Source organism: Globicephala melas, chromosome 2 (assembly GCF_963455315.2).
Source record: "Globicephala melas chromosome 2, mGloMel1.2, whole genome shotgun sequence".
Taxonomy (NCBI): Eukaryota; Metazoa; Chordata; class Mammalia; order Artiodactyla; family Delphinidae; genus Globicephala; species Globicephala melas.
This window is the reverse complement of record NC_083315.2, coordinates 113,827,081-113,853,193: the sequence shown is the minus strand read 5'-3', so window position 1 is coordinate 113,853,193 and position 26,113 is coordinate 113,827,081. Positions and strand designations below refer to the sequence as shown.

Sequence of the window (26,113 nt, the reverse complement as noted above, 5' to 3'; positions counted from 1 at the left end):
AATGGGTAAGACTCCACGCTCCCAATTCAAGGGGCTGGGGTTCAATCCCTGGTCTGGGAACTAGATCCCAGATGCCTTAACTAAGAGTTTGCATGCCTCCAGTAAAAATCCTGCACTTGGCAAAAAAGATCCTGCATAATGCAACTAAGACCTGGCACAGCCAAATAAATAAATATTTTTAAAAAAAATTTTTAATGTACCAATATGATTATCAGTGATTCTCCATACTGTCATCAATATCTAGTATAGAAAATGTTCCCAGTTGTCTCATAAATGGCTTTTTACGGTGGACTTTGTTTGAATCGGGATCCAAACAAGGTTCCCACATTGTATTTGGTTGACATGATACATTCTTCTTTATTCTCTGTCTCTCCAGACTGAATGAAGAGTTCTCATCTTTTTCTTTTTTATTTTTCTTTTTTTTTTAAATCATCCTTGTTTTTATTTATTTACTTTATTTATTTTTGGCTGCGTTGGGTCTTGATTGCGGCACACAGGATCTTTTGTTGTGGTATGTGGTCTCATCGTAGCACAGGCCGGCTTCTCTCTAGTTGTAGCACATGGGCTTCTTGCTCGTTGTGGTGCTGCAGGCTCTAGGGCATGTGGGCTCTTCGTCGCGGTGCACAGGCTTCTCTCTAGTTGTGGCATGTGGGCTTCTTTCTAGTTGTGATGCAGACTTCTCTCTAGTTGTGGCGCACGGGCTCCAGAGCGTGTGGGCTCTGTAGTTGTGGCACGTGGGCTTAGTTGCCCCGTGGCATGTGGGATCTTAGTTCCCCGCCCAGGGATTGAACCCTTGTCCCCTGCATTGGAAGGCAGATTCTTAACCACTGGACCACCAAGGAAGTCCCGAGTTCTCATCTTTTTAGTCAGACTTAATGTTTTAAAATTGTTTTCTGGTTGTCCACAGCAGAAGGATTGGTTTGAATTACCTAGTCTACTGCTGTTGCCAGCCTCTATTACTTTATAATCATGTGTACATATCAATTGCCATTGAAATGCATAGAGAGAAAAATACAGGTGAACCTGAAATATGATATTGAAACTCATTACAGCCAAGAACTTGAGTCAAATATAGAATCCTTCCGTAAATTCACTAATCTGTTCATTTTTTTGTCAGTTACAAAAAAAAAAAAACTAACAGACTAACAAAAGAGAAGGAAAGGAAACTTAGTTTAAATAGGAATTGATACTGTAGTTATTTATAACTAATATTTTTACAATAATTAAGAAAGAAAACACTGAGTATAGAATGTAAGTACTGATTAAATACCCAATTTTTTCCCCTTTTTCAGAAAATAGAAGCCCGAGTATCAGCTGATGAGGACCTCAAACTTTCTGACCTTTTAAAATATTACTTAAGAGAATCTCAAGCTGCTAAGGTAACTATTCTTTTTTTTTAAATGGACTGCTTTACAAAAGCCATCATCTCCTTAGAGGTTGTTAGACTTAAGATTGTTAAAGATGACTTATCTCTTGATTTTAAATTATATTTTTAAGTATGATTTTTTTTTCTCCTTTTATAAATTGTAGGTCAGGGAACCCCACATAAATGTTTCCTCTATAAACTCCTGATAGAATTTGTCTAGAAATTTTTTTTAATTGAATTTGGTATATTTAGTCAGGTGAAATACCTGCAAAAACAAAAGTAAAACCCCCAAATAACAGTTGTACAGCTAAAGGATTCCTAATTTTGTCTATCTAAGTCCTCTATTGAGGGTGAGAGAGCCATAAAACAGAGAAGTATGTTTTATTTTAAGGCATCTCAAGTTTCCTTTTGGAAATCTATGTGCAAAACTAAAACTCTTACTAATCAAAAAAAAGTTTAATAAAAACATCTAAAAAGCACTGAAAAGTTAGTGGCTCAGATATTCCAAATTCCATGTTAATTTATAAATTGAGGTGTTGTACAGAAAATTCCCATCTAATCATGGGATTGCTGGGTCATATGGTAGTTCTATTTTTAGTTTTTTAAGGAACCTACATACTGCTCTCCATAGTGGCTGTATCAATTACATTCCCACCAACAGTGCAAGAGGGTTCCCTTTTCTCCACACCCTCTCCAGCATTTATTGTTTGTAGATTTTTTGATGATGGCCATTCTGACCAGTATGAGGCGATACCTCATTGTGGTTTTGATTTGCTTTTCTTTAATGATTAGTGACGTTGAGCATCCTTTCATGTGTTTGTTGGCAATCTATATCTTCTTTGGAGAAGTGTCTGTTTAGGACTTCTGTCCATTTTTGGATTGGGTTTTTTGGGGTTTTTTTGATATTGAGCTGCATGAGCTGCTTGTATATTTTGAAGATTAATCCTTTGTCACTTGCTTCGTTTGCAAATATTTTCTCGCATTCCAGGTGTTGCCTTTTCATCTTGTTGATGGTTTCCTTTGCTGTGCAAAAGCTTTTAAGTTTCATTAGATCCCATTTTTGGTTTTATTTCCATTTCTCTAAGAGGTGGGTCAAAAAGGATCTTGCCGTGATTTATGTCATAGAGTGTTCTGCCTATGTTTTCCTCTAAGAGTTTTATAGTGTCTGGCCTTACATTTAGGTCTTTAATCCATTTTGAGTTTATTTTTGTGTATGGTGTTAGGAAGTGTTCTAATTTCATTGTTTTACCTGTAGCTGTCCAGTTTTCCCAGCACCATTTATTGAAGAGGCTGTCTTTTCACCATTGTATATGTTCTTGCCTCCTTTGTCAAAGATAAAGTGACCATATGTGAGTGGGTTTATCTCTGGGCTTTCTGTCCTGTTCCGTTGATCTATATTTCTGTTTTTGTGCCAGTACCATACTGTCTTGATTACTGTAGCTTTGTGGTATAGTCTGAAGTCAGGGAGCCTGATTCCTCCAGCTCCGTTTTTCTTTCTCAGGATTGCCTTGGCTATTCAGGGTCTTCTGTGTTTCCATACAAATTGTAAAATTTTTTGTTCTACTTCTGTGAAAAATGCCATTGGTAGTTTGATAGGGATTGCATTGAATCTGTAGATTGCTTTGGGTAATATAGTCATTTTCATGATGTTGATTCTTCCACTCCAAGAACGTGGTATATCTCCATCTGTTTGTATCGTCCTTGATTTCTTTCATCAGTGTCTTATAGTTTTCTGAGTACAAGTCTTTCGCCTCCTTAGGTAGGTTTATTCCTAGGTATTTTATTCTTTTTGTTGCAGTGGTAAATGGGAGTGTTTCCTTAATTTCTCTTTCAGATTTTTCATCATTAGTGTATAGGAATGCAAGAGATTTCTGTGCATTAATTTTGTATCCTGCTATTTTACCAAATTCATTGATTAGTTCTAGTGGTTTTCTGGTAGCATCTTTAGGATTCTCTGTGTATAGTATCATGTCATCTGCAAACAGTAACAGTTTTGCTGCTTCTTTTCCGATTTGGATTCCTTTTATTTCTTTTTCTTCTCTGATTGCCATGCCTAAAACTTCCAAAACTATGTTGAATAATAGAGGTGAGAGTGGGCTCCCTTGTCTTTTTTTTTTTTAAGTGAAATGTGATTTATTTCAATGTTTTTTGTTATTTTTTTATTTTTGACTGTGTTGGGTCTTCGTTTCTGTGCAAGGGCTTTCTCTAGTTGTGGCAAGCGGGGGGTCACTCTTCATCGCAGCGTGCGGGCCTCTCACTATCGTGGCCTCTCTTGTTGCGGAGCACAGGCTCCAGACGCGCAGGCTCAATAGTTGTGGCTCACGGGCCTAGTTGCTCCGCGGCATGTGGGATCTTCCCAAACCAGGGCTCGAACCCATGTCCCCTGCATTGGCAGGCAGATTCTGAACCACTGCGCCACCAGGGAAGCCCCAGCTCCCTTGTCTTGTTCCTGATCTTAGAGGAAATGGTTTCAGTTTTTCACCATTGAGAATGATGTTGGCTGTGGGTTTGTCACATATGGCCTTTATTATGTTGAGGTAGGTTCCCTCTATGCCCACTTTCTGGAGAGTTTTATCATAAATGAGTGTTGAATTTTGTCGAAAGCTTTTTCTGCATCTGTTAAGATTATCATATGGTTTTTATCCTTTAATTTGTTACTATGGTGTATCACATTGATTTGCATATATTGAAGAATCCTTGCATTGCTGGGATAAACCCCACTTGATCATGGTGTGTGAACCTTTTAATGTGCTGTTGGATTCTGTTTGCTAGTATTTTGTTGAGGATTTTTGCATCTATGTTCATCACTAACACTGGCCTGTAGGTTTTTTTGTGACATCTTTGGTTTTGGTATCAGGGTATTTGTGACCTCGTAGAATGAGTTTGGGAGTGTTCCTTTTTCTGCTGTATTTTGGAAGAGTTTGAGAAGGATAGATGTTAGCTCTTCTCTAAATATTCGATAGAATTCACCTGTGAAGCCATCTGGTCCTGGGCTTTTGTTTGGTGGAAGTTTTTGTTTTTTTGTTTTTTTTTTTTTTTTGGTGGAAGATTTTTAATCAGTTTCAGTTTCAGTGCTTGTGATTGTTCTGTTCATATTTTCTGTTTCTTCCTGGTTCAGTCTTGGAAGCTTGTACTTTTCTAAGAATTTGTCCATTTCTTCCAGGTTGTCTATTTTATTGGCATACAGTTGCTTGTAGTAGTCTCTCATGATCCTTCGTATTTCTGCAGTGTCAGTTGTTACTTCTCCTTTTTCATTTCTAACTCTGTTGATTTGAGTCTTCCTTTTTTTCTTGATGAATCTGGCTAATGGTTTATCAATTTTGTTTATCTTCTCAAAGAACCAGCTTTTAGTTTTATTGATCTTTGCTATTGTTTCCTTCATTTCTTTTTCATTTATTTCTTATCTAATCTTTATGAATTCTTTCCTTCTGCTAACTTTGAGGTTTTTTTGTTCTTTTCTCTAATAGCTTTAAGTGTAAGTTTAGGTTGTTTATTTGAGATTTTTCTTGTTTCTTGAGGTAGGATTGTATTGCTATAAATTTCCCTCTTAGAACTGCTTTTGCTGTATCCCATAGGTTTGGGGTCATCATGTTTTCATTGTCATTTGTTTCTAGGTATTTTTTGATTTCCTGTTTGATTTCTTCAGTGATTTCTTGGTTATTTAGTAGCGTATTGTTTAGCCTCCATGTGTTTGTATTTTTTACAGTTTTTTTCCTGTAATTGAAATCTAGTCTCATAGTGTTGTGGTCAGAAAAGATACTTGATACAATTTCAATTTTCTTTCAGCTGTTTTTCTTTTTCAATTTTCTTAAATTTACTGAGGCTTACCGAGGCTTGATTTTACAGAATAATTTTACTGCCCCAGAAATCCTGTGTTCCATCTATTCACTCACCTTCCTCCTAACCTCTGTTGATTTTTTAATTGCTTTCATAGTTTTGCCTTTTCCAAAATGTCATATAGTTGGGTCTTTTCATATTGGCTTCTTCACTTAGTAATGTGCATTTAAGTTTCCTCTATGTCTTTTCATGGCTTGATAGCTCATTTCTCTTTAGCACTTAATAACATTCTGTTGCCTTGGTATATCAAGTTTATTTATCCACTGACCTACTGAAGGACATCTTGGTTGCTTCTAAGTTTTGGCAATTATCAGTACAGCTGCTGTAAACATCAGTGTGCAGGTTTTTGTGTGAACATAAGTTTTCAACTCCTTTGAGTAATAAATAGCAAGGAGCACAATCACTAGATCGTATGATAAGAGTATGTTTAGTTCTAACTGTCTTCCAAAGTGCCTATATCATTGCATTCTCACCAGCAATGAATGAGAGTTCCTGTTGCTTAACATCCTCACCAGCATTTGGTATTGTCAGAATTGTAGATTTTGGCCATTCTAACAAGGTGTGTAGAGGTATGTCGTTTTAATTTGCATTTCCGTGATGACATTTGATGTGAAGCATCTTTTCACAAGCTTATTATATGCCACCTCTGTGTCTTCTTTGGTGAGGTGTCTGTCTTGAAAAAAAAGGTCTATGGCTGATTCTTTACTTTGGTGGTTAAGTTTTAAGAGTTCTTTGTGTATTTTGGACAGCAGTCCTTTTTATCAAATATCTTGTAAAAAATTTTTCTTGGTCTGGTGGCTTGTCTTCTTGACACTGTCTTTTGCTGAGCAGACATTTTTTATTTTATTTTATTTTCTTCCTTTAATTTTATGTATTTATTTATTTTTGGCTGCGTTGGGTCTTTGTTGCTGCGCGTAGGCTTTCTCTAGTTGTGGCAAGTAGGGGCTACTTTTTGTTTTGTTTTTTTTTGCGGTACACAGGCCTCTCACTGCCGTGGCCTCTCCCGTTGCAGAGCACAGACCCCAGATGCGCAGGCCCAGTGGCCATGGCTCACGGGCCCAGCTGCTCCGCAGCATGTGGGATCCTCCCAGACCGGGGCACGAACCCGCGTCCCCTGCATCGGCAGGCGGACTCTCAACCACTGCGCCACCAGGGAAGCCCCAGGGGGCTACTCTTTGTTGCAGTGCGCAGGCTCCTCATTGCGGTGGCTTCACTTGTTGCAGAACGTGAGCTCTAAGTGCGCGGGCTTCAGTAGTTGCAGCACGCAGACTCAGTAGTTACAGCACATGGGCCCTAGAGCACGCATGCTTCAGTAGTTGTGGCACATGGGCTCAGTAGTTGTGACACACAGGCTCTAGGGCACGTGGGCTTTCCATAGTTATGGCACACAGGCTCAGTAGTTGTGGCTCACGGGCTGTAGAGCGCAGGCTCAGTAGTTGTGGCGCACAGGCTTAGTTGCTCTGTGGCATGTGGGATCTTCCCGGACCAGGGCTCGAAGCCATGTTGCCTGCCTTGGCAGGCGGATTCTTAACCACTGTGCCACCAGGGAAGTCCCAGCAATTTTTAATTTTAAAGAAGTCCAACTTACCAATTATTTCTTTCTTGGATCATCCCTTTGGTGTTGTATCTAAAAAGTTATCACCACGTGCAAGGTCATGTGGATTTTCTCCTGTGTTTTGCATTTTACATTTAGGTCTATGATCCATTGAGTTAATTTTCATGAAGGGTGTAAGGGCTGTGTATAAATTCGTTTCTTTGCATGTGGATATCCAGGTTTCCCAGCACCATTTGTTGAAAAGATATCTTTTCTCCATTGTATTGCTTTTGCTCCTCTGTCAAAAGATCAGTTGTCTGTATTTGTGTGAGTCTAGTGCTGGGCTCTCTATTCTGTTGTATTGATCTATTTGTCTGTTCTTTGACCAGTACCACACTGTCTAGATTACTGTAGCTTTATAGAAAGGTTTAAAGTAGATAGTGTCAGTCCTCTGACTTAGTTCTTCTCCTTCACTGTTGTGTTACTCTGTGTCTTTTGCATTTCCACACAAACTTTAGAATCAATTGGTTGATGTCTACAAAATAACTTGCCAGGATTTTGATTGGGATTATGTTGAATCCATAGATCAATTTGGAAAGAACTGATTTTGACAATATTGAGTCTCCCTATCCATGAACATGGAATATATCTCCATTTATTTAGTTCTTTGATTTCTTTTATCCAAATTTTGTAGTTTTCCTCAAAAGTTGTACATGCTTTGTTAGATTAATACCTAAGTATTTCATTCTCTGGAGTGCTAATTAATGTAAATGGTATTGTGTTTTTAATTTCAAATTTCACTTGTTCATTGCTGGTATACAAGAAAGCAATCTACTTTTGTATACTGATGTTCTCTTGTAAAACTTTATTATACTCATTTATTAATTCCAGGAGTTTTTCTATATAAACAGTCTTGTTATCTGGCATCTGTAAACAAAAGACAGTTTTGTTTCTTCCTTTCCAATCTGTATACTTTTTATTTCTTTTTCTTATTGCATTAGCTAGGACCTACAGTACAATATTGAGAAAGAGTGGTGAGATGGGACATCCGTGTGTTGTTCCTGATATTAGTGGGAAAGCTTCTAGTTTTTCACTATTAAGTATGATGTTAGCTGTAGGTTTTTTGTAGATGTTCTTTATCAAGTTGAGAGTGTTACTTCTATTCCTATTTTGCTGACGAAACAGTCAGTTGATTTTTGACAGAGTGCTGGGACAATATAGTGAGGAAAATAATAGACTTTCAATGAAAGGTACTGGGACAACTGAATGGTCACATGAAAAAGAATAAAGTTGGACCTTCCTCACACCATGGATAGAAAATTTACTCAAAATGGATCAAAGGTCTAAATGTAAGAGCTAAAACTATAACATTTTTAGAAGAAAACATAAACATAAATCTTCTTGATTGCCTTAATTAGGCATTGATTTCTTAGCCATAACCAGAAGCATACCAACCAAATAAAAATAATAAATTGGACTTTATTAAAATTTTAAAAACTTTTGTTTAAAGTTTTTTGTATCAAAAACACTATCGAGGGCTTCCCTGGTGACGCAGTGGTTGAGAGTCCGCCTGCCAATGCGGGGGACACGGGTTCATGCCCTAGTCTGGGACAATCCCACATGCCGCAGAGCGGCTAGGCCTGTGAGCCATGACTGCTGAGCCTGCGTGTCCAGAGCCTGTGCTCCACAATGGGAGAGGCCACAACAGTGAGAGGCCTGTGTACCGCAAAAAAAAAAAAAAAAAACTATCGAGAAAAATATAAAAACCCACAGACCAGGAGAAAATATCGGGTTGACCAGAAAGTTCATTCTGGCTTTTGCATAAGGTGTTACAAACAAACTTTCTGACCAACCCAATATTTGGAAATCATGTAAGTCCCTAATAAGCAACTGGTATTCAGAATATATAAAGAACTCTTAGTAAAAAGACAAAGAGTCCAGTTAAAAAGTGGGCAAAAGACAAAAAAGATATACAAATGGCCAATAAATATGTAAAAAGGTGCTCAACATCTTTAGCCCTCAGGGAAATGCACATTAAAACCACAGTGCTATATCACTTCACACCTACTAGGTGGCTGTAATCAAAAAGACATAACAGTATTGACAAGGATGTGGAGAAATTGGACCCCTCATATAGTTTTGGTGGGAAAATGTAAAATGGTTCGGTTACTTTGGAAATAATCTGGCAATTTCTCAAAAGATTCAACATAGAGTTACAAGGTGACCCAGTAATTCCACTCCTAAGTAATGAGGTATGAAAGAGAAATGAAATGTGAAAACATGTCCGCACAAAAACTTGTACACACATGTTCATAACAGCATTATTATGAAATAGCCAAAAAGTGGAAACAAACCAAATGTCTGTCAGCTAACGAATGGATAAATCAATGTGGTATGTCCATACAATGAAATATGATTTAGCAATAAAAGGAATGAAGTACTGATTCATGCTATAAAACGGATGAACTTGAAACTTTATGCTAAGTGAAAAAGCCAGACACGGGAATTCCCTGGCGATACGGTGTTTAGGGCTGTACACTTTCACTGCTGAAAGCCCAGGTTCAATCCCTGGTCAGGGAACTAAGATCCCGCAAGCCGCAGCACAGCCAAAAAGGAAAAAAAAAAAAAGGCCAGATACAAAAGGCCACATATTATATGATTCCTTTTTAAAATATTTTATTTATTTATTTGATTGCGAAGGGTCTTAGTTGCGGCAGGCGGGCTTCTTAGTTGCGGCAGGCGGGAGCCTTAGTTGTGGCATGCACGTGGGATCTAGTTCCCTGACCAGGGATCGAACCCGGGCCCCCTGCATTGGGAGCGTGGAGTCTTATCCACTGCGCCACCAGGGAAGTCCCTGATTCCTTTTTTTTTTTTTTTGCGATACGCGGGCCTCTCACTGTTGTGGCCTCTCCCGTTGCGGAGCACAGGCTCCGGACGTGCAGGTTCAGCGGCCATGGCTCACGGGCCCAGCCCCTCCGCGGCACGTGGGATCTTCCCAGACCGGGGCACGAACCAGAGTCCCCTGCATCGGCAGGCGGACTCTCAACCACTGCACCACCACGGAAGCCCCCTGATTCTTTTTTAATGAAATGTCCAAAATAGGCAAATCTATAGAGACAGAAAGCAGATTAATGGTTGTCCATGGCTGGAGGTGGGGGTTGTGGAAGGAAATGGAGAGTGACTGCTAAAGGACCTGGTTTCTTTTTGGGTGACGAAAATGTTCTAAAATTGAGGCTAGTGATGGTTACACAACTGTCTGAGCATACTACAAACCATTGAATCGTGCACTTATATGAGTGAGTTAGGGACTCCCCTGGTGGCACAGTGGTTAAGGCTCTGAGCTCCCATTGCAGGGGGCCCAGGTTTGATCCCTGGTCAGGGAACTAGATCCCATATGCATGCCACAACTAAGAGTTCACATGCCACAACTAAGGAGCTGGTGAGCCGCAACAAAGGAGCCCGCCTGCTGCAACTAAGATCTGGCACAACCAAATAAATATATAAATTTTAAAAATAAATAAATGAGTGAGTTATGTGGTGATTTGAATTATATCTCAATAAAGCTGTTACTAAAAAAATTTAGAAGAATGACATGTGGCATTCACTGTGTGTTAGCTCTGGTGATGGGGGTGGCGGTGGCTGAGGGCAGCTACTAGAAACATGCAGCATATATTATCGTGAAGCATTCTGTTTTATAGGATCTCCTGTATCGAAGATCTAGGTCACTAGTGGATTATGAAAATGCTAATAAAGCACTGGATAAAGCAAGAGCAAAAAATAAAGATGTTCTGCAGGCTGAAACGTCCCAACAGTTATGTTGTCAGAAATTTGAAAAAATATCTGAATCTGCAAAACAAGGTACTCTTATATTAACCTTTAATCATAAGGTATGGTTTGGACTATTATATAAATAGTTAATCCTAATTTGTTTTGTTCACAGAGCTTATAGATTTTAAGACAAGAAGAGTTGCTGCATTCAGAAAAAATTTAGTGGAACTGGCAGAGTTAGAACTGAAGCATGCAAAGGTAGTATCATATTAAAGATTTAATAATTTAAGTGACATAATTTACAAATGAGTCAGTTATGAAACTTTATACTAACTTTTAAAATAGAGAATCTTAAAATTGAGAGGGATTTTAAAGGTTATCTAATTTAAACAAGAAAAATATCTATAATGTCTCTAATGGTCAGCTTTGCAAAACTCTAGTACCTAATATGGAAAAACAGTATCATTTTTTGACTAGTTGTTAAAAAAAAAATCTTACTTAATAAAAACATCACTTAAAATTTTATTTAACATTTGCCATCTTCAAAGGGACTGAAAATTTTAAATGTATTCAAAATTCCCCAAACTATAAATATTAAAGGAATTTTTAAAAACTTTTATGTTATTTAGTGATAAATTTATAACATTTATAAGTATAAAGTTATTAAAGCTTAAAACTACACTGAGATTTTTGGTATACTCTATAATGAGCACGAATTTACTTCTGTGTAACTTTGACATGTTTAATTCCTCTTTCACAGTTTACCCTTCAGATATTTACATCCTTCATATTCTCTATATATCTTCTTTTCTCCATGCCAGACATCCTTTGGCTAAATATTTTTCATCCCATACACCTCAACAAGATTTTTATTGTGTTATTGCCCTACTGTCATTACTCTTTTAAAATATTATACCTGAAAATGGAAACACATTTACATACATAGAATGATTATTGTTCACATTTCTTCTTACAGCATGTTTTATTCTATTTTTTTTTAACTAATTTATTTTTTATTGAAGTATAGTTGATTTACAATGTGTTGGTTTCGGGTGTACAGCAAAGTGATTCAGTTATACATATATATGTATATATTCTTTTTCAGATTCTTTTCCCATAGAGGTTATTACAGAATATTGAGTATAGTTCCCTGTGCTATATAGTAGGTCCTTGTTGTTTATCTGTTTTATATATAGTAGTGTGTATGTTACTCCCAAATTCCTAATTTATCCCTCCCCTCCAAGCATGTTTTATATGTATAAGATACGCGTTTTTTTAAATGCCATATTTCACCAGCTTGATTTGGCTATAATCACACTTTTTCTCTCTTTCTAAGTCACTTCTTGAACCTCCGCCCTGTGGTTGTGTGTGTAATTTTTTTAGTAATTATTTTCATTTTTGTGGTAAGAAACACATAACATAAAATTTACCATCTTAACGATTTTTAAGTGTACAGTTAAGTAGTATTAAGTATATTCATGTTGTTGTACAATGGCTCTCTAGAACTTTTTCATTTATTGAGCACTTATTTTAAAAATGTAATTGCAGGCCACGTTTGTCTGTTAGATTTAAGCTTGCTCGTCTTAGCCCAGCGCATTGAGATCTTTTTGGAAACTTGGGTTTGATCATATAGTATTTGACTATTATACTAGTTTATCCTGTCAAGTGATGGACGTTTGTAATTTGTATGAACTCCCTTTTATGTCTTCATCTAAGTTCTGATTTAAAAGGTTGATCAGGATTAAAGGAATCACTATTTGTTAACCTACCTTTTGAAAGTAAGTGGCACCAAAAAAAATTTAGTTCCTTTCTTTCTATACTAATTAATATTAACTTATTAATTAATATTCTTTGGTTATAGTTATTTGGATAGTTAGGAATTCATTTATACTATTATCAACCATTATTTTTCCCATTTTATCTGTGAAGGACATAAGGAGTATCAAGTTACTTATTAAAATCAAGATATACGTTGTCTGATTTGCTGGGCTAATAACCCTGTCAGAAGAAAATGTATGGACCTCCCTGGTGGTCCAGTGGTTAAGACTCTGCATTTCCCCTGCAGGAGGCGTGGGTTTGATCCCTGGTCGGGGAACTAAGATCCTGCGTGCCATGCATTGTGGCCCAAAAAAAGGAAAATGTTTTTATAAGCCTGGCATGATTTATTCTTATTGAGCCTGTGTTGTTTTCCAGTGTTCACTGTTTTTGTTCTTTTTAAAGAGTTTATAAACTATCAAGGATTTTGTTATAGATTAAGGAGGGGTTGACAAACTACAACCTATTCTGTACAGCCTGTGAGCCAGGAATGGCATTCATATTTTTAAATGATTATAAAAAGATCAAAAGAATAATATTTCATGACGTGATAATTGTATGAAACTCAAATTTAACCTATTAAGGTTTATTGGAATACAGCCAAGCATATTCGCTTAAGCTTATTCACTTACGCTTTGTCTATGATTGCTTTCATGCTACTGCAGCAAAGTTGAGTAGTTGAAACAGAGACCAAATGTCTCTCAAAGTCTAAAATGTTTACTGTTTAATAACCCTTTACAAAAAAAGTTTGCTGACCCTGCTTTAGATTGATGTCAGCCTCTGGTTTCCAGATTCTGTACTTTTTCAAATTCTTCCTGAAATGTGTTCTCTGTGTTCAAATTTCTGATAGCTCTTCTAGTCCAGTGGTTCTTAACTGGTGGTGATTTTGCCCCCCAGGAGACATTTAGCAATTTCTGGAGACATTTGTGGTTGTCGCATCTGGGGGTGGGGGGGTCACTGCTGGTGTGTAGTGGGTAGAGGCCAGGAGTGCTGCTCAGTATCCTACGATACACGGACAGCCCCCACGAGGAGGGATCACACAGCCCAAATGTCGGGAGTGCTGAGGTTGGGCAACTCTACTCTGTTGTCTGAGATTTCTTAATGACTTTGTGAATCTGAACAAAGTCTCATTTTGGACCCAGGATCCACATAAATTATTCCAAAAAGAGGAAATAATAGTTAAATGTACAACAAGATGGTTTGAAACTACTTTGGATTTTATTTATTGTAACTGGTATATATGTCTTTGCCACATAATTGAAATCTAGTTAACTAGGTAGTTAGGTCACTTTTGTGTCCTTGAAAATAGGCTCAGATTCTTTATTAAGGAAGTAAAAAATGTGTGAAATGGGCAGTTAAAAAAAAAAAAGTGATGAGCCAACTGTGAGGGTGTGATGTGAGTCCCTGTGTACCCCGCTGTAGTTGCAGAGTTAGGTCCACCTTTGGCAGGGGCAGTTGGGCAGGTGTCAGCCTGCAGAATGTGCATCCTGTGACTCAGCGGTCCCACTTGAGGAATATACCTGTAAGAAGTATATCTAAGAAGGTAATTTCATAACTGTAGACAGGCACAGTTCTGTTCTTATACTGGCCAAAAATTGACAGTAACTTGAACACCTAAAAATGTTTAATGTTTATTTTTCACTTAATTTTAGATTTTCAGGAACATTGCAAGGAAAGTACAAAGAATTCCTGGATACTCTTCACCCAGATTCCCCAAATGTGCATATTATCGCATCTGCTTTGTCCTTTTCCCTCCCTTCCTCCCCGTTTCTCTTTACACACACACACTCACACTCTCACACACACCCCTGTACACACCTGTTTTTGTCTTAAACCATATGAGTAAGCTGCAGATATGATGCTTCTTCTCTCTTTTATACATTTAAGTGTGAATTTCCTAAAATCAAGTAATTAAATACTCAGTACAGTTATAAAGTTGAGGAAATTAATATCAACATAATTGTTATCTAATCCAGAGGCCTTTATTCACATTTCCCCAGTTGTCCCAATAATGTCCTTAATGGCAAAAGGAAATTCAAGAGAACGTGTTGCATTCAGTGCACGTGTCTTCTTAGACTTCTGTAATTTGGAAAAGTTGCTGAATCTTCGTATTTCATAACATTGGACACTGTTAAAGCACAGGCCTATAGAATGCCCCTCACTTTGGGTTTGTCTAATTAGTGGGTTTAGGTTGTGCACTTCGGACAGGAATTCCACCCAGAAGTGATGTCAGATCTTCTTGGCGCATCACACAGGAGGAGGCACATGCTGTTGATCAGTTGCCTTACTGGCAATGTACAACTTTGATCATTTGCTTAAAGTGATGTCTGCAGGCTTCACAGTGGCAAAGTTGATATTTTATACTTTGGATTAAGAAGTATTCTGTGAGGAGGTACCCAAGACTGTTAAATACCCCATCACTTAACCAGCACCGACCAATAAAACTTTGTGCCATGGTGGGAATATTCTGTAATCAGCACAGCTTCGTGCCATGGTGGGAATATTCTGTAATCTGTAATCAGGAAGTCTGGGTTCTGTCCAGTGTGGTTGGCATTAGTCATGTGTGGCTATTGAAGACTTGAAATGTGGGTAATGCAACTGAGGAACTGAGTTTTTATTTAATTTTAATTAACAGATTTTCATTATGCAGCTGCACATAGCTGATGGCTACAGTATTGGCATTTTAGTCCCATACTGCTTTTGGCATCCATTCATGATTTTTGCTTGAGTCAGTTTATGATGATGATGATCGCCAAATGGTCATTTTCTAATTCCATCATTCTTTATACACTTTAGTTGACTTTCTGCTCTAAGGAGGAGGTTTTCCTTCATTCCTGTTTATATATTAACGTAATCTAAAGATACTTAAATTTGCCTTTATATGTCTCTAAATGTGGGTACCAGTTCACATGTTTTACAAATGGACATTTAGGTATGAATTTTATAGAATACTTCTGTATGTAATCTTACTGTTTTTATAAAAAGTGCTATAAATCTAATGCTATATTTTAATGGCTAAAGGAATGTGATAAGAACCTGTCTTACAATCAGAACATACTCAGTGGTTTAATCTGCATACAAAGGGCATATTTTATAACCCTCACTAGAGCATGCCAAATATTAATATTGGTCTAGACGGAAATTTACTGAACAATCTGGTATGTGGAAAATACTGTGCATGGAACAAATTCTGTAATTTTACGTCTTTAAACATTTATTTGTATATAATGACTTTTCAAAATTCTGGTATCTTAAATGTAAAGTTACTTGATTTCTAATACTGTATATTTTCAGTAAGAGTCTTTCACACTGTTTGAACTTCATTTATTTTCCCTCCCTTTTTAGGGTAACCTACAGTTGCTGCAGAACTGCCTGGCAGTGTTAAATGGAGACACATAAGCCACACTCTGCCTTCCAGTTAAAAAGGGCTGCCTTCCGTCAGATTTTATTTTTTTTCTTAATGATGCTAGACATTTACTGCTCACTGGAAACAAAAGAAACAGCTGACAAAGTGCATCTACTCTCCCTTTTTCTGAGAAACAATGGCGTGGTGCCGCCCTCGGGTGCTGTGGGCTGCATGATGGGACCTGCGCGCTTGCGCCTGCGCCGTGGACAGTTGATGATCATCGCGCCCTCCTCCTCTTCAGAAGCCCAAAGTACTGCCTTTTTTAAAGTAGCCTCTAGAACTGTGCTTATTTTATGAATAGTATTCCTTATGGCTGCTAATCTTATTTACTTTTAAGTAATTTCTGAAGTTTAACCCTTTCAAAATACATTGTGTAAACAAGATAAGGATTGCCGTTACCTTTTTTTGAATTTTGTTTTAAAAAAGCATTGTACACCACCTTAGTTCTTGTATCCTGGTAAAGCATCTTAATGAGACTTATTTTTAATTAATGAACGTTTCTTAGAAGTTTTGGGACAGACTTTACGTAATCTTTATAAGTATGATTTCTGAAGAAAAGCAAATGCATTAGTATGTTTGCCTTAAACTTGTAGACTAAACGAACTATTGTCAAATAAACAGTGATAACAGTAATAGTTTTTAACTCTGGTCACTCTAAAATTTGGAGTAGCTATAGTCTACTCCTATATTATGCTTTTACAATGCAGGTCTTAGTTTTTCTTTTTTCTTATTTCTTTTAAAATGGCATATCGAACCAAGTTCACCACTTTACAAAAGAATGAACTGCTTCTCTGTGTGCTTTTAGCACTTCTTATAAGATGGAATTGGGCAGAGACAGGTTAGAGACAGCTGTTTCTAAAACAGGAACAGAGTATGGTCTGTTGTGCTCTCCAGGATTCCACCCCTAGTTCAGCTAATTAACCGTGCAACATACACCAGTGTATAGACTGGTATGTAGAGAGAAAGAGGAGTGCTATAGGGAGCAGCACTTGTCAGTGGGGGAAAAGCTGGAATATTTGGAATAAAAGTTGCAGTACAAAATGGATACTGTCAGTATCTACATTACAGATATTTGGCCTTTCTAATGTGAACGAACATTGTTATTTCTAGTTTAAAATTAGATTGCGTGGTTGGATTTTTCCACACACTCTGTTTCCCACGTGGAAACCACAGGCATCTGAGTTGGTCACCCTTCCACCGCGTTCCTAGTTTGTTTTCCCAAACCGTTTTTAAGAACACCTACCTGGTTCTCAGGACTAGTCGCTATGATTCCAGCCTTTTCTGCTGCATGGCTCTTGCCTCACTGGTGTGCTGGGTCAGTGTTTCTCTCTTATTGACGTTCCTCAGTGCGTTTGAACTGTTGATGTTTGTGTTGCCTGAGAGATTGTTTTGTCCTCCATGTCCCCTTCACTGGTGAGAATATGCCCCTGCGATGCCCACCAGTGGGTGAACGTGGGGTGGAGGGCCGTAGCTTCTGGATTCGGGAACAGTCCCTTCAGTGGCTGCCCTTGTGGCCTCAGACCACAAGGTTCACTCGACCTGTCTGCCTATTTCTCTACCATAAAAGACAATTATTGACCTACCTCACAGGGGTGTTGTGAGGATTAATAAATGTTGGTACAGTGCTTTGGAAATGTGAAGATGCTGTGTAAATGCTAAAAAAATAGCAAGTTCAGAGCAAAAAGCTACACAAGTTTTCACACATCCGTCAGCTAATGTGTTTCTACCGAGGTGGCCTTTTTCTGGGAAAGAAGTACAGTGGAAAGTACCTCCCTTGGCCCTTTGGTTTACTGACGGGGTGGGCGTAGACAGGAAGCAGCAATTGTGGGCTGTACATGAGCGTGGGGAGGTGAGGGGTGCTTACTAAACACATGTATTAATGAGTTGATGACTGTCCGAGGGTCTTCTCACTAACAAAACGTACAGAGAAGGGAAAGAATGTATGTTACTCCGTCGAGGTCATACGGGAGAGATTTAATTTGTAGGTCCAGAACAATTGAAAGGTTTATTCCATAGCTCACTGCTAGTCCCTGATAAAAGTAGCCAGCGCTGGTGAGTTGTGGCATTCATAAAACTTCTTAACCATCTCCTGCCTGAGGGCCGCAAAGGTGCGACGGGAAGACGCCTAGTGGCAGAGACAAGGCAGCAAGGGGCAGTCTGGGGTTTCCCTCGGATGATGCTTTATGCTCTGCAACCCCGGCTGTGGGAATGGCCTGGGGAGACAACGTTGGTTGCGGTGGGAAGCAAGGGACTGAGGGATTCGGAGTTTATGCGGTGAGAGTGGAGGATGGCAGGAGAGGAAATTTGTGAGAAAAAAGAAAGTGTGTCAAGCCTACCTGTATGTCAGTGAGGCACCAACCGGGTGACAAAAGTGTATACAATATTATTAATGTTCCGTAGTAAAACTGTGTTAAGTTGAGGTCAAAATGATGTTTCTCTTCCGCTGGGGAGGCGGGGGTGGGGGTGGGGTTCAAAAGGAAAACTGCTGAGAAGCGCATAGCTATTCAATACTGTAAAAAGAAGAAGTGAGGGTCTTCCCTGCTGGCGCAGCGGTTAGGAATCCGCCAGCCAATGCAGGGGACACGGGTTCGAGGCCTGGACCGGGAAGCTCGCACCTGCTGCGGAGCAACTAAGCCCGAGCGCCACAACTACGGAGCCCGCGCGCCTAGAGCCGGTGCTGCCCAACAAGAGAAGCCACCGCAGAGAGAAGCCCCCGCTCGCCGCAACTAGAGAAAGCCCGGGTGCAGCAACGAAGACCCGACGCAGCCAAAAATAACTGAATTTATAAAATATAAAATAATAAGTGAAATTCTGTGTTTCGCTGCTGCTGGATAGAAGAGTATCAGTGTCAGTTTCAGCTCACCAACCCTCGGCTAGCACATATCCGGTGACATTATAGAAAGAGCGGAGCCTGGGTTCGAGCCCTGGTCGGGGAAGATCTCACGTGCCACGGAGCAACTAAGCCCGTGCGCCGTAACGACTGAGCCTGCGCTCTGGAGCCCATGGGCCTAGAGCCCATGCTCCGCAACACGAGAAACCACTGCAATGAGGAGCCCCCGCTCCTCACAACTAGAGAAGGCTTGCGCGCAACAACGAAGACCCAACGCAGCGAAAAAAGAATAACAAATATCTATAAACTCAGTTTTATAGATTAGATACGTACAGGAAATTGGTGGTTGCCAAAGGTGGAGACGGTGGGAGGTTGCTAAAATTTGGGGTAGGGCATGTGAAAAGGTACAAATCTCACTCATAAGTCATGAGGACATACTACACAGCATGATAACTAAGATTAAAAAATAAATTAAAAATATAAACCTACAAAACACAGAGGGGAGCACAAACGCAATCCCGCACTGCCATAAATCATGCAGTTCCGTTTCTCACACTTGGGGAAATCACAACGGTCAACATCCGCAGAACGACGAATAAGCTTCGTTCTGGGTGTGACCACTCGTACCTCGAGTCAAAGCGAAAACTTGCTGAGAAAGTCTGGGTTCGTGCTCTTAAGCCTGAGATCAGTGACCTTTACACGTTATGTGTGTATGCGTATACATATTTGTATGCGTGGGTCTTTGACCATGCCCCTCGGCTAGCGCAACCCTAGTTTCCCGACCGGAAGCTGAAAACAGGTCTAGAGCAGTTAACCACTGGGTCCTCAGGGACTACCATACGCAGGCTCAGACTGCTTCTGAGAAACCACAATAAACATGAAGAGCATAAACGACAAAAAAGCGTTAGGTGGTTGCAGTTAACAGCCAAGAAGCAGACTGTCAAGCTCTACTTTAGTACGCGGCTCAGCACACTGCAGCTTCCCCACAACCTCAGAGCGAATAATTTCAGTGCAGCGAAACAACCATCTCACAGAACTCACAGGTGCACGCAAGCCCTGCACTAAACCCCCAAGAGAAAGTATGCGAGCGCACGCGAAGAAGCACTTACTCGTTGACAGAGATTAGGTAGTTCTACTATTCAACAAACACAAACATCAGGGGAAAGCGCGAACGCAGTCCCCCACTACCACAAATTATGCAGTCGAGTTTCCCACATTTGGGGAAATCGCAGGGGTCAGCACATCCGGAGTGCAATGGATAAGCCTCGCCCTGGGAAAACCACCTTCGTGATCATGGTATCTCCCCTGCCAGGTAAGTATGAGTTGCTGTGCTCGCCTCGTCCCACACCCTCGCGATCGCCCACCTCTTCACGCACGCTCACTTCCCTTACGCCCTCTCCGCGCCCTCCGCCCCTGCATGCCCCTCGCTCCGGGCTCGCCCACCCCGGGAACAACCTCGCGAGTCCTCGGCTGCCCACACGCAGGACGCGGAAGCCCAGCCGGAGTGGGACCAGCAGCCTCCGCGCGCCTCGCTATCTGCATATGCCACGCCCCTATCCGGAAGTCCCGCGCCTCTCAGCTTTCCCCAAGCCCGCTGAGGACAGCGGCGAGAACGCAGGAGGGATCTGCTCAGAGCCTTCGACTTAAAATGAACATTAGGTTCTTGTTTCAAGTTACATTGAGGGGTTTCACTTTTCGCACCGTCTATGTCTAACCTTTTCCCCATTGGGAAATCGCTATGTTTGGGGGCACTTAGCCCTCAGGCGGCTTTCTAGTCTGTTACTTTCTCTTTGGCTTGTGTGGCCTCGAGGAGCTTAGGGCAGGTTTCCTTGACCTCCAGGTTTCTCTAGATAGGACCCAGGCGGAGTGGGACCAGCAGCTTCTGTGCGCCTCCTCATCTACACACGCCACGCCCCTGCCGGGACCTTTTCGGCGTCCCGTTCTTTCCCGCGGGAGATACGGACCTACTAATTCCCGGCCGAGATGCGCCGGTGTCTCCGGAGGGAGGGCGTGGGCGAGCGGCGACGAGGCGGGACCTGGAGGCGGGACCCGGGAAGACAGGAGCTCGCGGCGCCTGGCGCCCTGCAGTTCAGGAGCAGGTCGGAGCTCGGGTGTGGTCTCACCTTCCTTTCAGTGAAAATGACACGGAACACAATGTCAATCAAATGTTAAATAGTAAGATCAGAGTTTCGTCATCAGTTTAACATGAAATTGTTTGAGTCCTCATCCATGATCTTTCGTTCAGATTATGCAGTAATCGAATCCTGCAACAGCAAAGAAAAACGAACAGAGACTATCAGGGCAAAGCGTTCCTGCAAGGGGTAGATGTGTGGGCCGGGAACGGGTGTTGAATGGTTTCCGAAAATCGAATGCACGGACGGAATTGTCCCGTTTTCGTCCTGAGGGACTAGGCTGCCTCTTTCAGCCGCCCGGATTTGTCTTTTCCTCTTCCATACGTGAAGATTCTTTCTCGAGATCAAGTGGATCCTCCCCAGACGTGAACAAAACGATTCAAGTATTGTGTGTCGACTTCCAGTGGACCTTGTGCTGCATTGTACTACTGTGGTCGGTGCTACGGAGCAAAGCGAGGCTAGACACAGGACTGGAGACTATAGGGTCAGGGAAGGTTTCCTGAGGTCCTAACTGCGAAAAGATCAGAGCAAACGTATTGTAGCACCCTTTTTTCTTTTTCTTTTTTTCTTTTTTGGCTGCGCCGTGGGGCATGAGGGATCTTAAGTTCCCCAACCAGGGATGGAACCCACGCCCAGCTGCAGTGGAAGCGCGGAGGCTTAACCACACCACTGGACCGCCAGGGAAGTCCCAAGCACCCATTTTTGATTACTGGTTGTCTCAGGAAGTTTCCTTTCTTAGTGTGTGTTTCCTAAAAATAGAGCATTTTCTTATCTAAACCCAGGATAATTATAAAAATCAAGAAATTAGCATGGATGCAATATTATTGTTTACTCTATAAACATTATTCCATTTCTATCAATTGTCTCAGGAATGTCCTTTATAGCAAAGGAAAATTCAAAATCACATGTTGCATTCTGTATCCTGTCTCTTTAACCAATTTTAATCTGAAATAATCCCCAGGCCCATCGTTTTATTTCATTATGCAGGCATTTTTGAAAATTACAGGCCAGTTATTTTGTAGAATAGCCTTGGTTTTTAAGTTGTCCTGTATTTCCTCATAATTACGTTCAAGTGTGCTTTTTTTTTTTTTTTTTTTTTTTTTGCGGTACGCGGGCCTCTCACTGTTGTGGCCTCTCCCGCTGCGGAGCACAGGCTCCGGACGCGCAGGCCCAGCGGCCATGGCTCACGGGCCCAGCCGCTCCGCGGCATGTGGGATCTTCCCAGACGGGGGCACGAAGCCGTGTCCCCTGCATCGGCAGGCGGACTCTCAACCACTGCGCCACCAGGGAAGCCCCTCGAGTGTGCATTTTTGACACGTAGACGACATAAATGGTACTGTATCTGTTTACATGTTGACTTATGTCCCTCCCCCCCCCCAAAAAAAATGCTGAAATCCTAACCCCTGGTACCTATGAATGGGACCTTATTTGGAAATAGAATCTTTGCACATACAATCAAGTTAAGGTGAGGTCAGTAGAGTGGGCCCTAATCCAATATGAATATTGTCCTTATAAGAGGAAAATGCCATGTAAGGACAGAGACACGTAGGGATAACGCCATGTGATGACAAAGCACAGATTGGACTGATGTAGCTGCAAGTTAAGGATCGACTGTCACCACTAGAAGCGAGGAAGAAGCAAGGAAAGATTCTACCCAGACTCTCAGAGGGAGCATGGCCCTGCTGACTCCTTGAGTTTGGACTTGTAGCTTCCAGAACTGTGAGAGAATAAATTTCTGTTGTTTTAAACCACCCAGATTGTGGTACTTTATTATGACAGCCCTATCAAATTAATCCAGTGTCCTCCTCTGGGCATCACACTGCAGGCACGTGAAGTCAGTTTGTTCAGTTATTGGTGGTGTTAACATTGATTACTTGGTTAAGGTGGTGTATCAGTTATCCAGTGCCGTGTAACAAACTACCCTAAAACTTAGTGATTTAAAATAGTGACCACGTGATTTGCTCACCATTCTTTGTGTCAGCAACCGCAGCTGGGCTGAGCCGGGCAGTTCTGCGGCTCTGATGTAGGACCACTCGTGCAGCTGCAGTCAGCTTGTGGGACACTGGGGCGGGTCAGTCTGAGGGCCCTCAGTTGACATGATTCATCTTCACTCCCGTAATTTCATCCTCCAGTAGGCTAAGTCAGGCTTCTTCTCATGGTGGTCTCAGGACAGCAAGTGAGAGCGACTCCCAACGAGCAACTGTTTTTCAGTCTTCTGCTTCCATCGCATTTACTAATGTTCCATTAGCCAAAGCAAGTCACGTAGCCAAGCCCAGAGTCAACATGGGAGGGTGCTGCAGAAGAACATGGTACCGGGGCCAGTATTGTAACCCTCTGCCACTGGGGGTGCTCACCAGGTCTGCCCCTTGTAATTATTAAGTAATTTGTGTGGAGATAATTGAGGATATGTAAATATCCGTTACAAAACCTTAACGCAATAGTTTTTAGTATCCACTGTTGACTTGCATTATGGTTGCCAAATGTTGATTTTCTAATTCTGTCATTCATTCTACATTTCTTAGTTGGCATTCTGTTGTAAGGAAGAATTTTCCTTCCTTCCCTATGTAATCAACATGAACTCGTGGTTGTGTTTAGTTGTTTATAATCCATGACTGTTTCCGTTTATTTTGATGTTCGGTTGTTCTCATACTGGGCCTATGAAAGACCCTTCAGGTTGGCTACTGTGTCCTTCTGACACGTCCATATAATTTTTGGAGCATTTTCTGGCACAAGATAGTCCAGGCTCATCTTGTACCTTCCCTGACTCCTGAAAATCATCTGTTTCCCCAAAGAGCCCTGGTTCTTTTTAGTGGAGAATGACATTTAGAAAGCAAGATCAGGACAGTGGGTTTCCCTACACATGTCTATATCTATTAAAAATAATGGGCCCGGGAGTAAAGACGCATACATAGACACTGGACTCGAGGACACGGGGAGGGGGAGGGTAAGCTGGGACGAAGTGAGAGAGTGGCATGGACATATATACACAACCAAATGTAAAATAAATAGCTAGTGGGAAGCAGCCGCATAGCACAGGGAGATCAGCTCGGTGCTTTGTGTCCACCTAGAGGGGTGGGATAGGGAGGGTGGGAGGGAGACGCAAGAGGGAGGAGATATGGGGATATATGTATATGTATAGCTGATTCACTTCGTTATACAGCAGAAACTAACACACCACTGTAAAGCAACTATACTCCAATAAAGATGTTTAAAAAAAAGGGGGGGGGGTGGCCAGGTACTTCCCTCGTGGCACAGTGGTCAAGAATCCGCCTGCCAATGCAGGGGACACGGGCTCGAGTCCTGGTCCGGGAAGATCCCACATGCCTCGCAGCGACTAAGCTCTTGCGCCACACCTACTGAGCCTGCGCTCTAGAGCCCGCGAGCCACAACTAACTGAGCCCGCGAGCCGCAACTACTGGGCCCGCGTGCCACAACTACTAAAGCCTGCGTGCCACAACTACTGAAGCCCGCGCGCTTAGAGCCAGTGCTCCACAACAAGAGAAGGCACGGCGATGAGAAGCCCGCTCACCTCAATGAAGAGTAGCCCCCGCTCTCGCCACAGCTAGAGAAAGCCGGCGCGCAGCAACGAAGACCCAATGCAGCCAAAACTAAATTGATTAATTTAAAAAAAATAATAATGGGCCTATACTGATATCTTCAATTCCAATTTTCAACTTAACACCACATGGTTCCTCCTCGCCCTCCGCCATTCTGTATTTGTATCTCCTCTCTTCAACAGTGAGAACCTTGACTCCCAGCCTCCATTTACTCATTAGCTCAATCCTACAATACAACAGCATTGGTACAAAACTGTTACAACCACATAGCTATGAAATACCAACCTACTAGTATTTGCAGTAGAGTTGAAAACGGTTAGAGTTGAAAACGGTTGTCTTTAGAGTTGAAAACGGTTATGGTCAATGTACTGTGTTCAAAAGTCATTTCGGTTGGTTATTTCTACTCCAGTGTGGTTACACTAGTCATCTGAGATACAGTTAGGTTAATTTGTACTTACCTCCAATTTTAGGGTCTTTTCCCCCTGTATTTTTTTAAAAATGTCATTTATCTTTGGCTGCGCTGGGTCTTTGTCCCTGCGCGTGGGCTTTCTCCCGTTGCGGCAAGCGGGGGCTACTGTTCGTTGTGGTGCGCGGGCTTCTCATTGCGGTGGCTTCTCTTGTTGCGGAGCCCTGGCTCTGAGCGGGCGGGCTTCAGTAGTTGTGGCTCGCGGCCTCTAGAGCGCAGGCTCAGAAGTTGCGGCGCACGGGCGTAGTTGCTCCGCGCGGCCTGTGGGATCTTCCCGGACCTAGGGCTCGAACCCGTGTCCCCTGCATTGGCAGGAGGATTCTTAACCATCGCGCCACCAGGGAAGTCCTCCCCCTGTATTTTTTTTTTTTAAGCAGCAGTTTTTCTTTCTTTCCTTCTTCCTTCCTTCCTTGATTTTGGCTGTGCCGGATCTTAGTTGCGGCACGTGGGATCTTTAGTTGTGGCCTGTGGGATCTTTAGTTGCGGCATGTGAACCCTTAGTTGCGGCACGCATGCAGGGTCTAGTTCCGTGACCAGGAACCGAACCCCGGCCCCCTGCATTGGAAGTGCGGAGTCTTTCCCATTGGACCACGAGGGAAGTCCCTCCCCCTGTGTTTTAAAAACATATCCAAAATGTTAACAGAGATCCCCAAATAATTACATAGAAAGGTACGCTCAGAAAACTGTCACTCTCTCCTTGCACTCACCCATATAGGCAATTTCATCAGTTCCGGTTTAACACTCCTGGGTTTCTTTTTGACAGACGGTGTATAATTTTCTTTTTTTTCACATTTTTCATAGACAAAGGGTAGCATACTACATATATGCGTGCACTTTATTTTTTTCACTTAACATCGTCAATGCGTCCTATCTAGAGAAACCTGGAGGTCTAGGAAACCTGCCCTAAAGCTCCTCGAGGCCACACAAGCCAAAGAGAAAGTAACAGACTAGAAAGCCGCCTGAGGGCTAAGTGCCCCCAAACATAGCGATTTCCCAATGGGGAAAAGGTTAGACATAGACGGTGCGAAAAGTGAAACCCCTCAATGTAACTTGAAACAAGAACCTAATGTTCATTTTAAGTCGAAGGCTCTGAGCAGATCCCTCCTGCGTTCTCGCCGCTGTCCTCAGCGGGCTTGGGGAAAGCTGAGAGGCGCGGGACTTCCGGAGAGGGGCGTGGCATATGCAGATAGCGAGGCGCGCGGAGGCTGCTGGTCCCACTCCGGCTGGGCTTCCGCGTCCTGCGTGTGGGCAGCCGAGGACTCGCGAGGTTGTTCCCGGGGTGGGCGAGCCCGGAGCGAGGGGCATGCAGGGGCGGAGGGCGCGAAGAGGGCGTGAGGGAAGTGAGCGTGCGTGAAGAGGTGGGCGATCGCGAGGGTGTGGGACGAGGCGAGCACAGCAACTC

At 41.8% G+C, this 26,113-nt stretch overlaps 1 protein-coding gene and 1 non-coding gene across 3 annotated transcripts in view; one reads left to right on the top strand and one right to left on the bottom strand.

Moving 5' to 3' along the window:
* SNX6 (sorting nexin 6) overlaps positions 1–17,360 on the top strand; it is a 54,693-nt gene extending 37,333 nt beyond the window's left edge. Inside the window, exons 11-14 of one of the 2 annotated variants that reach the window (XM_030854773.2) lie at positions 1,293–1,379; positions 10,436–10,595; positions 10,678–10,763; positions 15,666–17,360. In XM_030854773.2, coding sequence (XP_030710633.1) covers positions 1,293–1,379; positions 10,436–10,595; positions 10,678–10,763; positions 15,666–15,719 — 387 coding nt within the window. In that variant the 3' untranslated portion in view covers positions 15,720–17,360. The remainder of the gene's footprint in view (positions 1–1,292; positions 1,380–10,435; positions 10,596–10,677; positions 10,764–15,665) is intronic. The other variant, XM_030854774.2, reaches the window with a different exon arrangement.
* A 2,352-nt stretch (positions 17,361–19,712) lies between these two features.
* Positions 19,713–19,876, bottom strand: LOC115852506 (U1 spliceosomal RNA). Its single transcript, XR_004039183.1, has one exon. It is a non-coding gene; the product is annotated as a U1 spliceosomal RNA (small nuclear RNA).
* Between the last annotated feature and the right edge of the window lie 6,237 nt (positions 19,877–26,113).